This window comes from Lupinus angustifolius, chromosome LG01 (genome assembly GCF_001865875.1).
Source record: "Lupinus angustifolius cultivar Tanjil chromosome LG01, LupAngTanjil_v1.0, whole genome shotgun sequence".
NCBI classification, from domain to species: domain Eukaryota; kingdom Viridiplantae; phylum Streptophyta; class Magnoliopsida; order Fabales; family Fabaceae; genus Lupinus; species Lupinus angustifolius.
The window spans coordinates 30,819,256-30,832,901 of NC_032009.1; the positions used below are offsets into that span (position 1 = coordinate 30,819,256).

Genomic DNA, 13,646 nt, shown 5'->3' on the forward strand with positions numbered 1-13,646 from the left:
AGAACAGCACAATAGAGAATATAACAATAATGTTCTTATTCTGTTAAGAACAACCACTAACAGTACTCTTATTATTTGTTGTAGGTAAGACTTGAACGTATAATCTCCTTCACTTTATTTCTTAAACTCTTTAACATTAATCATCATACCTCCTTATGAGTGTGGTATCTACATATCCATAAGGTAACCACTCCTCACTCATGTGACTGTCCAAATTCCTTTTTATTGTGATAAAATTTTTTAACAGATTATTTGCAATATCATCTTGTTAGAAATATTTCTTAATATATACTGCATTAACTATATCCAAAAAATATTGATTGATTTGAGTTGTAATTAAAGTATTTTGCAGTAATTAGCCAAAACCAGTTTTAACGTAGAGTTTAAAATCTACACTAACAATGTAAAGTTTTTTATATTGTCAGCATATCATCTACTATTAATTTATAATACTTTGGTTGAAAGTCAATACTAACTAACGTATGAATTGTGAGAATTTACTAACAGTATAAAAACACTTATACTGTTAGTGTATACATATTAAATTCTTTTAAATATAACCTTAACAACTATATTTATGCAGATTACATTTTCGTTCATTATCAAAGGTCGATATGTCCGAGTGGTTAAGGAGATAGACTTGAAATCTATTGGGCTTCGCCCGCGCAGGTTCGAACCCTGCTGTCGACGTTTTTATTTTATTTCTTCAAATTTCTTTGGAGAATCACTTCTTTTTTTTGGACGTCCCAAACTTCTTTTCTGTGTAGGTTCATACAATATATAAGTGGACACTGCACAACACATAATATGTATTGAAGTTTAATGTTTTTAATTTTATTAGTTTAATCCCTTAAAAATTAAAAATGGTCTCAATGTTTTTTAAATATGAGTTGAATTAATATTTATAGGGTTAAATTAGTTATTTTTAATATTGAATTAGTCTTCATCATGTATTATGAAACATGTTAAAAAGAGCTAATTTGATCATCATTTAAAATTTTGAGGGACTACTTTAGGTTTTTCTATTTTTAATAGACCAAATTAGTGAAGTTGAAAAACATGAGAGACTGAAATGAATATTTACTCTAAAGTTTAATTAAACATTCTGATCAACTAATATGAATAATCAAGATTTAAAAGAATTATACACTTTTTTTAAGAGTAACCCTTAACTAAAATTATAATCTATGATCTAAATTTATTAGTATTATTATTATAATTTTTATAAGACAACTATTTTCTTACTCTTAACGACATAAAAAATATATTGTAAAAACAAAATTGAATATAACTATTTTCTTATTTGAAAAGAGATATAGGACTAGTTTGTTCCTAGTTTGAATAAGGAACATATCATATCATTGAGGTAAATTAAACAAGAGTTTAAAATTTATGCATTAATAATGTAAAGTTCTTTTAAATTGTCAATATATTATCTATCATTGATTTATATTACCTTTGTTTGAGAATTAATAATGATTAATAAATCAACGTTAATATTGTATAAAATTCTTATACTATCAATGTATACATATTAAATTCATTTAACAGTTGCTAAAGAAGCATATTATGGATGAATTTAATTTAATGAATACAATGTTTGATAGAATTGATAAGCATGTATAGAACATTGTAAGAAATCAAAGAATTATAATGACGTGTACAACATTGTAAGAAATCAAAGCAACACTACTACAGCAACCTATTTTTGAAACTCCAACATCACATTAGGAATCTTTCTAATCAATAGTACTAAACCAAACACATATTATTCTTTTTGCACCCCCCCACTGAATTACTTGTTTTACTTATTTATCTTATTCTATGTCTAATAAATCTTGAAGTGTTCATATGAAACAGAAATCACCTATATTAAAATAAATACTAACACGTGTAATGATGTTAATTTAGAAATTAATTTAATATTTATTTAATATATATTTATCAAAATCCTATTGAAGATAATGGGTTGAGTACAGAGAAATAACATATAAGATCTCAACTGTTTCTTAACACCACAGTACTTAAAAATCTCAAAGTCCAATTTGTTTCCAAAATCAATGAAAAGGGAGAAACATATAAAAAAGTGGACATTAATAATTTTATTATACTTAATTTTTCCCAAGCTTTTTACTAACTTATGGCCCATTTTGTTTCAGATTAAAAAAATGGATTTGATGTTAAATTAATGCAACCTTAATCATTAAAGGACATCTGACTATATTAATACGCCATAATATTCTATCCTAAATCTTTCGTATAAAAATATTATTGGTCTCCTTTTTCCTTTAGGAATAAGATTAACCTCTATTTAATTAACTAAAGATTTTGTATGATGCATCTTCTTCCAACATATCATCCAGAAAGTAGTAACTTTCCACATATTTAGAAACCAAAGAAATCAAGAGCTATGAAAGACACAATTCATTGAATTTGAAATCCTATTTTATCTGCACTCAAGGCAATCTTTTCATAATTTACAAAGAAACATATTTCATCACTACTATCACTATACACAATTAGAATACTCCACAAACTGAAGTGAGTTTGTTCTAAACATCTAAATAAAACCCACAAATTGATCATCCAAAGAGAGTTAAAATCAGTAAGGCTAGCATTGTTCCTAGGGAAATTGATACATATCATCTTGTTCCATATTGAAAACATCACCAATAGAAGATGATAATGATGCTTCTTCACTCGTACTGGCGAGTTCGGCCTGTAAAAGAGTTGAGAAGTTATGGATTGCTATAACACAAAAAATGGCACAACAAAAATGTCCAAATCGTTGATAGTTCTATATGGTTACTGAAATCTTGTTTATCTTTTTCTGTCTATCATTAAAAAGTGTTTTACTAAAACCTCATGCAAAACAACAATTAGTTATTTAACTACTCCGAACCTAATTTACCTTAGCTTGATGAAACTTCTCAAGCATGCGATGATATTGCTGCCGGGCATTTGGAGAATCAACCATGGAGAGAACCCGCGAAACAGCCTCGTTGATTTCTACGTCTACCTTTTGTTTTCTGAATACCTTGAGGATATCTTCATCTTCGTTTTCATCAATTGACTCTATATCTTGACGGAAACCTCGTAAACCAACTCCTTTTCTTCGCCATCGTAGCACAACCTTGTCCAAGATTCCAACTGCCCATAATACCTTGCAATGCTTCCTAACCTGGTAACCCCTCACATGAGCCTGTCCAAGTAAATTACGAACACTGAGTTTGATAACAATGCTGTTGGATTTGCATGTATGCATGTGCATATGCAAACATATCTGTTCTTTTTCTTTAAATGTAAAATTTATTCACTTTACCTTGGATCTTGAGTGGCAGTTATATATACAAATAAGAATTTATCTATATTGATCTTCGGAAATCATTTCGTTAAATGCTCAAAATGTAATATTAACATCTAATACCTGTATCTTCACTACTTTTTGGCGCAATGTTAAGAAATCTTTACGGCCTTTCCAACCTCGATATTTCTTCTGAATTGATAAGGCGGCTGAATCATATTCACGTGAATTCCGAAAGGCATGCTTTGACAAAGCAGAAAGCTCTGGAATGTTACCAATGTTACCGGCATCGATAGCATACCTACCCATACCAGCCGCAACTTCTTTGGTTCTTCGTTTTCTAAAGGAATGTGAACGGAATGCAGATTGTATCCGCGCAGCCGCCTGAGCTGCATTTCTGATAGCCGCCAAGGTATCTTTGAGTGATTCCTGATCCTCACTGACTGTGAGATTTACGTTGGAAACACTACAAACTTTTAAATCAGCTTCAAACTCGGCAGAACTTCTGGATAACTCACTCTCTCCCAGTGTGAGAGATGATAGGTGGCTTGTTAGAGCTACCTCTGAGAGATACCCTGCAAGTCCCTTATGCCCATGGCTGGATGCAATAGAAGCTGCAGTTTTACCGATTGGATCTCGTGCACTTGGATCTGTCACTGCTCCAGCAGATGCACCAGAAGCTATAAGCGAAGCAACCATTTTTTCCCTATATGGAATGACAAAAACTTCATTGACACAAAATCCAGAAAACTTTTATGTTGAAAATCTAATTTATAAAAAGGTTTCTAAAGAAACTTGTCCTTCACTGGTTATCACTGATATAATCAAATTCACTTCGATTAATTAGGTAAAATATACATGTTCAACAATTAAACATGCCAAATAATTATGACGAGAAGAAATCATGCTACATGTGGTTATTATACCCTTGGAGTAGTCATCCATTTCTATATTTGTCTAACTGGACATGTTTGTTTGAAATTTGAAGTACCAATACTTTCTTAATTCAGATACTGAAATTTTGAAGTATTATGATTTCCTTGTATAGCAAGTATTATCATCTTTCACCAAAAATAAATAAACCAACTAATATAATAGCAAGCATTTTCTATTACCTTCCGAAACGTGCAGCCCAATGAAGCGCGGTCCACCCACTGATGTCACGGAAATTTATATTCACGCCACAACTAAGAATAGGGTTCAATGCCCACTCAAAACCCAACCCGGCAACCATGTGAATAATGCCCTGCTCTTTCTTCGAAAGAGAAAGGCCTGTCTCATCATCTCTGTCATGGGATCTGCAAGAAAGCCACATCTGAAGCTTATCCTTTAGAAGCTCTTCAAGAAGCCAATCAGTAGTACTAGATGAGTTTCCACTGCCAACTAGAAGAGTTTCAATAATCTGGCTCCATGAATCATCATCAGCTTTCTGTTTTACGAGATGACTTCCGGATTCCGTCTTATCATTCTTTACAGTTGAATCCGAAAGGAGCATCTGCTCAAATCTAACTAGTAATAGAAGCTCTTCTGGACTTCTAATAGTGGCTTCTGTTTCCAATGAATTACAGTGGCTGCAATAATTGTTCTTGTCACGATACTCAAACTGTCTGACTTCGCTGCAGGACTCTCGGTTCCCAGAAGTAATGCACAGAGTTACCTTTCCACCAAGGTGAGGTGGAGCTTCGCAACGAATTACGCCATCCTGAATTATCTGAACCGGAACTTCCACATCATCAAACATACAAGCCCAGGTAGAATCCGAGGGATGACCGAGAAAGGACCCAACAATGATGACCTGTGTATAGAACATTGCGATTTAGGAATCAAATTTGGACATCATCAATAGTACCATATCATTTGAAGATAAAGAAAGTCGGGGGGATTTCCCTAATTATTCTGGGTTTTGTGTCGCTGAGGTTAAGGAACCTTAAAATATATTTCTTTCATAAGGAAGTGTTAACTTGAGTAAATGGGAGATCCATTCACTTACTTTACCAATGCATCAGAACTTCTTTTAGTATCTTAATCTCAGCCCGGTTGAGGATAATTATTTCTGAATAAACCGAGCTTTATATAATTGTATTCTACCACAATAATTTCAGATCGATTTAAACCATCTTAATTACAGATCTTAAAGCTCTTCAGGAACCTATGTAGCTACAATCACCAAATCCAATAATTATCAATCAAAAGAAGATCACTTTCGTCATTCTGAATATACCAATAACTTGTGCAAGTAATCATAAATGACTGCATAGGGCATGGAAAGAGTTATCCTCGAAAGGAACAAACCTTTGTAGTTTTAGTGGTATAACCCCATTCTGGAGAGACTTCCTTAATAGTAAATTTCTGATTTTGTGCTACAGTCAAGCTTGAATCTGTATGCAGAGGTGCGCCAATTTGGCTTTGGTCAAACAAAGTGGCATAGTAGTCAGAATTACTTTGTTGTGTTCCTACCATCGAAGAATATGGAGGAAATTTGTCTCCATCAACACCTTGAGGGAGTGAGAAAATAGCTGGTAACATGGACATCAAAGGTTGATGAAATTAAAAAATATGCGAAAAATATTGTCAACATAATAAGGTGAAAGTAATCATACAGTTTTCAGCATTATTACGGTTGAAGTTTAGCCAGTGACTATTTTCCTGGCTGGCAATCGGTTCCCTTCTTGACGATGATGGTGAATTTCCCTGCTTTTAAGTATCATACGTTTATAATTTTATGAACGGCAGGAACAAATAAAAAAGTCATTTGGACATATGAGCAAACATAAATTGCATAATGATAAATTCTTTATAAAAGATGTCCTAGCAATACTCACATTTATAGCTGGTATGTATACATTTTTTTGCGATAAGTTGGCTGCAGATGAGGATGGTTCCAGCATCTCCGTCCAAGACAACACTTTTTTATTTCCATCAGGGCAATTATGGTGTAGCGATTCCTGATAATACTTACCATCATCACCTACAAGAAAATATACTACACAGCTTAACTTTACTCTCTTCCCAGTTGATGTTAAATTGAAATAAAGAGGAGAAAACAACCTACGAAGAAGCTGAACTTGATTAGAAATTCAGAGAAATCGAGAAAAGAAACGAAGGTCTCAAATGGATGAATAACTAATTCTAAGTAAAAAACTTCCAAGACAACATCACAATAATTTCATGAGTAAACCTTTGACCTCAATCATGCAATGCATCAAGTCTGGAACACTTCTTTTGTTTCAACTCTCAAGTCTAAACTACATAACAATATAAGGATTTTCCAATTATAGGCTCAGTGTCAAATAGATTAAGGGCTTGTGTATTCGGGAGGCGGTGGTTTTGGACCCGCTAATTTTATTTTTATGATCACTTGGCTCACAATGAACATACTACATGTCTTTCAAGATAACCACATATAATAATCGGTGGATTAAGTTTCCGCAAGAGAAATTCACCAAAGTGCCACCAAACAAGAATATCCACGGCTACGGTAGCTCATAGCTTTGGACAACTTAATGTAAAACAACCATGCTATAAATTACCTTGCTGTCCATTATATCCATCATAAAATAGCTCTTGCTTGCATACCACCCCTTGATTTTGCTCAGGGTATGAATCAAGTGTAGTTTCATGCTCACCGTAGAAGGGAATATCTTTAATGTTGTCCTCATTCAAACTTAACTGCTCTTCCAATCGGCGCAAAGCTTGAGAAACGTTGAGTTCAGTTGAGGTTCCTGATTCTGCATATGTTCCATCTAACTGACCCAATCCATTGTTCCCAGTGTATATGTCAGAGGTAACTTCTACGGATAAAGGACTGGAGAAACTCTGATTAGGCTCATATGAATCACCGTGTATGGATGTTGACCCCGGGTTGTAAGTAGAATATGAGCTAGGACTTGGAGTAAATGCAGAAGAGGAACCTGGTGACGATTGTGTGCCAGATCCCGAACTGGACTTTCCCTGCAACATGAGAGTGAAAAAGGTAATGCGGACTACACTAAAGCTCAAAGTACTATTTTTAAGTTTATCCGAAATCGTGTTCTGGAGACTCACCTCACTTGTTTCTCTGTAATGCACAAGAACAATGTGGTCATATGCCCTGTAATGAAACAATGGTAAATGATCAGAATGATTATGAACAGCCACTAAAATAACATAAAGATGAACATATCTCAAAAATAGTGATGAATACTGAAGGTTAATTGTGCTTCAAAATCAAGATAATTTACTCTTGACAATTTATTTAACATTTAGTTACCTTTAGTGTGAGATTTTCCCAAAAAATGCATGTTTGTATGTTCATTTAAAAGGGTACAACATGATGCAATAAGATCAAAATATAAGGCATATGAAGTTAGCTAATAGTTAAAATTCACTCACGGATCCAACATCCAAAAGCTCCGCCTTTGGAAAGTAGGGTTCTGCTCTCCATGTGCGTAGTAACAATTTAAGGCCTCAACATTTCCAACCTAGCCATGCAGATTAGCATTACCATTGAGATTGAGGAAAAGAATGCTTAATATGTGCCACTAAACAGATAATCATTATATGTAAATATGTAATGAACAGAAAGAATGATTGATAGCAAAATCAGTAATTATTTCTTCCGAAAGGAATTTGGTATCACCCTAACATGTACGAAATAGGCCTAGAAAATAGATTTAAAAATGAACCTTCCAATGACGGTTTTTAAATAATTTTGAAAAATACCCTCTGTCACCACTCACCATGTTCGAGAGAGAGCTACCGAAGTTTTTATATATTTTTTTATGACAATAGTGCTAAGATCTCCCCCTCCCCTCTCTTAAATATAAATTTTTGGACTGCTTTTGCACCAATTAGACCCCCTCTAAACACTTGCAAAGAAGTTTTCCTTTTTAATGTAAGGCTAAAGAGCATAACAGCATATAAAATTGTAATGCACCTTAAGGCGTTCATGTGCTTCTCCCACAGTTCTTCCATCTCTTTTCTTCCGCCAGTTATGGCCATCTCTACGGAAGAAACGCAGAACTCTTTTGTTAAACAGAAACAGGGACCCGCCTGTTAAGAAAATCAATTGCCAATGTTAACAATCAGAAATCTTTACTTATTCTAAAAAAACAGGAACAGAAAAGGCAGGCATTGTTATTTCTATAATCAATTTGATGAAGAGAACACAGATGTTACTAGTTGGCTGTTGAGGTGCCTCTTCGGTGAACTGGTACTTCTCATGATTTTGTAAAATGTACATCACTTCCGCAGGCTTCAACCATCTTGTTTGAGCTTCTCGATACAGTTCATTGATATTGTATTCGAAACCTGAGACATCAAGAGTAAATAAGTCTATTTCGAACCCTTCCTACATCCCCTCCTCCCCTCTTGTTTGTGTTTGACAATCAATTGGGAGGCTTCACAACTTAGGGTCTATTTGCAAGTTAAATTTTAGAGGGGAATGAAGAGAAATGGAAAACTTAAGAACCATGAACACGCTTATGAGATGGTTTGAAGCTTTCCTTTCCCTTTCATTCCCCTCCAAAACTCAACTCCAAACGGACTCTTAGGGTGCGTTTGTGAGTTGAGTTTTGGAGGGGTAAGGGTCCGTTTGCGAGTTGAGTTTTGGAGGGGAAGGAAGAGAAAGGGGAAGACTTCAGAGCATCTCTCACAAGTGTATTTCATGGATCTAAAACCTTTCATTTCCCTTCCTTTCCCTCCAAAACCTAACTCGAGAACATACCGTCAATGGTCGGTTTTGAAATTATTTTCAGCAGGTTTGGCATCGCCAAAAGTTAGGTAACTCTAAAGTGGGTTTGGAGCTCAAAAGCAAGAAGTTTTGGCTTCTACATTCATCTAAACTCCAATTGAGTTTAAACTATTACACTGACCATAATACCCTTAAAATTTGATTGGTGCCCCATAAATTTTCAACACATTCATATTATCAATGTGATAACTACACATCTAAGAGCCATTGTGATTAATAAATCCAAAAAATGTTTGTACTACCAAAACCACTTCAAGAATAAAAACCCAAACATAAATCAGTTACTAAAACCCAGTTTTTAATCAAAACTAAGTTTGCAAAACAGTTCATCAAAATGCAATAAGAACTGCACAGCAGCTTAACGAAGAACTTAACTTTTCTTCTATATACACCCAACAGCCCCGCTCAATTGTTCCATATCAAAAAATACTTCAGTAACTAGTAAGTATTTGATCTTTAACTTTCACTGAGTTCCTAATAATGGATAAGAGATTCCAAAACCCTTATGGTCCCTACTGAAGGATGCTGCATCTATAAAAGTGTACAAATTCTCATAAAAAAGAAAGCACATAAAAAAACTACCCAATTAAGAAATCAAAACTATAAAATTCACTCCACTCCACATGCAATTAAAATTACAAAAAAAAAATAAAACTTGCTATTAATATTACTACTAATAAAAAGGAAAACATGTTCACCAGGTGTTGTTGTCATGGTACTGAATCTGGAGACAAAAAATCTACAAGTGAAACTGCAGAGAGAGCATTAGTGAGTAGCTAGATTTTCTTTGAAAGAACAAAGAAGTGAACTTTGAAGAAGGGATCAAAGATTGGCTTTGATGGGTATAGTAGAAATGGATTTGGTTGAGAGAGAATTGAGATTGAAGATCTTAAAAGGTTTAAGTTTTAAGGTTAAGACTTAAAAGAGATGTTAAGGAATAAGGAAGATAGTTTTGTTAAAGAAGAACATGATGACACGACCAAGACCAAGACCAATTGCTGTAACAATATTATTATTTATGATTGCTACTTGCTGTTCTTGTTCCTCCCACGTTCACCTATAAGTCATCACTATGCAATTTTAATAAATAAAAATGGTGAACTTAGATTTATTTGTTGTTAAAGAAGATGGATATTTGTTATTTCCTTTGTAACAAAAAAAAGATGAATATTTTTAGTGTTTGATCAATGAGTAAAGATTCAATTCATATTAACTACCAAAGCATTGGTATCGGAAGATATGAACCAAAAGAGATTAATTCCTTACCCAAACATAAAAGATACTTTTGGTATTATCAAAAAAAAATATTCAATTCATATTCTGGATCTAAGTTTGTACTCCATGGAAAATAGTCTATCAACAGTAAGATTATTTTATATTTGAACTCCATGAAAAATAGTCTATCAACAGTAAGATAATTTTAGATTTGAGTTCATTATTCATCATTTTGACTCTTAATCACCCTTCATTTCATAAACAGGTATAAAAAAAGATATTTGCGCCAATAATATATAGAGTTTGATACACAAATTAATATCAATAAATAAATAATGATATATTAACTAAGTATCTCTTATACCGACATATCAGTCATAAAAAGAAAAGTAGTAATATGCATAATAATGGATCCACTTTGTCAAAAACTTTACGATAGTGAACACCATTTCTTACATAGTAAAACTTTTTCACCTCTAACATGGGGATATGCATAATTTATAAGTACACTTGTAATTTTCATAAATGGTGAACTTTTCTCCAACCTACTGCTACCCAAATTACCTAAACTTTTTCACCAATAAGAAATGGTATATAAATAATTTTCATTGATTTTAATGTACTTCCAAATTTAACATCTTCCCTTTTCAATTTCATCCACAATTTTCAGATAATTAGACTAATAGTCAAAGAAGTTTAATAATATGACAATATTTGATTAAATAATAGTGAAAAATGTGTACAGTATAATATACAATTAAATCCTAAATGTATTGTATTTTAATTGTTAGGTTAGATTATTGGGAGGGTGAGTTTTGTGTTAATAGTCATTCTATCCCACTCAAATAAAATTATTTCTAATGAATGATATATATAATTTAGAGTTTAGAAATAAATGTGTTAGAGAGAAAGTATGAATAGTTCCTATTGCATATAAAAGATATTTGAATGAGACATTAGATAGTTTTGATATGTGTGAGGAAGATCCATAGAATATAGAAGTCCTTGTAAGTAGAATATACTAAATGAATGTTATTCAATTTCTAGAGGAAGAGAAATAAAAAAATCTTAAGCAAAATAATGAAGAAAAATTTAAAAATGTAAATAAATATCATTTGATTTATGTAGGGTAAATATTAGGTCGGCACATACATTTGGATGATTACTGATTAGTAACAAAGTTTGATGATAATGGGTGAGTAGCACGTGGGAGCAAAAATATATCTTACTAGCCAGAAGCAGCAATGATGTAAAAACTATATCATACTTATCAGTTTAACTAGAAAACTGATGAATTAGACCCATAACCAGTATGGTACATATGTTAAACCGGCTAAGTATCAAAACCAGTCAAAACCGGTCAAAACCGGTTAAAAACCGGACAATATTTGACTAAGCCGACCACTTTATACACATGTTGTTTTTTGAAAAAAAACTTAAAAACTTAAAAACTAATTACAAGGTGACTCATACTTAGATTACACATTTTGGTTCCTAACATTCGTGTGTAATCTCAATGACATTTGTGTAATCTTGTAGTACTGTCTGAAGATAGGATTTGGTGAAAAAATATAATATCGATGTGAGACAACTTTGACTCCTTTTGGTGTTAAATGTTAAAACTCCAAATTTATTTGTTTTGTAGAGTGAGTTGTGAACTTGTGTCATTTATTTATATTTTGCGGTTGTTAAGTGATACTTTTGGATTGATATATGTTTTGTAATTTAGACTTCGAATTTGTTAAAGACTTAAAGTTGTTTGTTTATGTGAATTTTGAATAGATTATGGATATGGATCATAAATTTGAGTATCTACATATTTGGAATTTTTTTTGTTATAAGTTTTTATATATATATATATATATATATATATAAAAGTAGGTATGTCCGGTTTAACCGGCATGCAGTTTAATTACTAAATCACCAATTAAACTATTGTACCATTATACCAATACCCTGAAGATTTTAACAACATCAGTAGTCATTATAACAAATAAGCAACACCTGGTCATTATCAAACACGAGAGACGTGTGTGGGAAAATAAGTCTAATTTTGTTTATTTCTTTATTGTCATTAACTTTGAAATATAACCTTAATATAAGGTTTGAGCTGAAACTTAATTTTTGTGCGATTATTATGAGTCAAAAAAAAGAAATTCGGTTTGAAGCTAAGAATAGAAATGGTAATGAGTATTAGACATGTAGGTACCTGCTATTAATATATGTAATAGGTAGTGTCTGAGTCCGTATTTTTTGAATATGGATAATTAGGATTAGAAATTTTGAAACTCCCTATTAGACGAGTTAAGTTTGGGTACGCATTGACATTATGTTTGTTTGTTAATTCTAACTGTGATATAGTGTTACATTGATGAAGAGATCTTTCATATTTGATATATTTAAATGACAATTTAAAATTATATATTTATACTTTATTTATATTTTTTAATTGTTATTATCATCTTTCTTCTAATTATCTAAAATAACACATATAATTATAAGAAATATATGCCTAAATATATAACTTTTTGCAAGAAATAAATTTGTAATTGAGTTACTCAGGTTGGATAACACACATTTGGTATACTCATGTTGGATAACAAGGGCTTGCTAGTAATTGAGTTAGCAGGTACCGTGATAGATTTGGGTCCGAAATAATAAAATAGGGCAAGCCTGAGTAGTACTGGACCATCTAGGTCCCTGTGATCCCAAGCTAAGAGGATGAAGTGTTATTTGTGGTTGTTGGAGTTAAGGTTGACATGAAATATAGTTGCAAATATTGGGGCATGGTAGTAATATTTACAACATCAGTAGTCATTTGTCAAACCACTTTACTCATGGCTTATGACATTTTTATCTTGCAACTTGAGTGTCAAACTCAATATTAAAGCACGTGAAGAATAAAATAAATACGTATGATAGGGATATTATATCCATACTTTTTTAGTAGATGTTAATTATCTTTTGTACTCGGTATTCATTGTATGTCCTATTTATGTTAACCACGTGCTAGAATATATAAACAAAAATTCAAAATTACAACATGTTCAAAAAGTTGAATGTCACTTAACCATTATAAAAATATTTCAACCCATAAATAAGGTTTTAAATTATATTTTTATATATATTTTTTGCGACATCATTCAAATAGAATTTTAAAATTTAATCATGTGCAATAATCTTTTTTTTAAAAAAGTTTATGCTTGGCTCAAAAAATAATCCTACTAATATACGATCTCACAAGTTTCAAACCTGCATCCAACATTTAATTCTGCTAAGCTCAATTGATGTATTTGTCTACCCAATGAAAGCTGATCCGAAATTCTCTACCTAGATCTAGCTTAGTGGTGCACCAACTCAAAAATTCCAAAGATAGCTACTTAGTTTTTGGTTGGT

At 32.4% G+C, this 13,646-nt stretch overlaps 1 protein-coding gene and 1 non-coding gene across 4 annotated transcripts; one reads left to right on the forward strand and one right to left on the reverse strand.

Moving 5' to 3' along the window:
- Positions 609-690, forward strand: TRNAS-UGA. Its single transcript has one exon. It is a non-coding gene; the product is annotated as a tRNA-Ser (tRNA).
- Positions 2,404-10,068, reverse strand: LOC109360107 (calmodulin-binding transcription activator 4). Of its 3 annotated transcripts, none has more exons than XM_019604848.1 (13): positions 9,734-10,068; positions 8,462-8,593; positions 8,220-8,335; positions 7,676-7,764; positions 7,349-7,394; positions 6,835-7,255; positions 6,127-6,272; positions 5,905-5,995; positions 5,597-5,820; positions 4,420-5,099; positions 3,428-4,010; positions 2,912-3,202; positions 2,404-2,719 (listed from the first exon to the last, which is right to left on the reverse strand). In XM_019604848.1, exons 1-13 carry the CDS (start codon positions 9,747-9,749, stop codon positions 2,624-2,626), a joined length of 2,931 nt encoding a protein of 976 aa, XP_019460393.1. In that variant the 5' UTR covers positions 9,750-10,068; the 3' UTR covers positions 2,404-2,623. The 3 variants fall into 3 exon arrangements, with proteins under 3 accessions (XP_019460393.1, XP_019460399.1, XP_019460388.1); XM_019604854.1 differs by having other exon boundaries at positions 5,597-5,799; positions 5,905-5,998; XM_019604843.1 differs by having other exon boundaries at positions 5,905-5,998.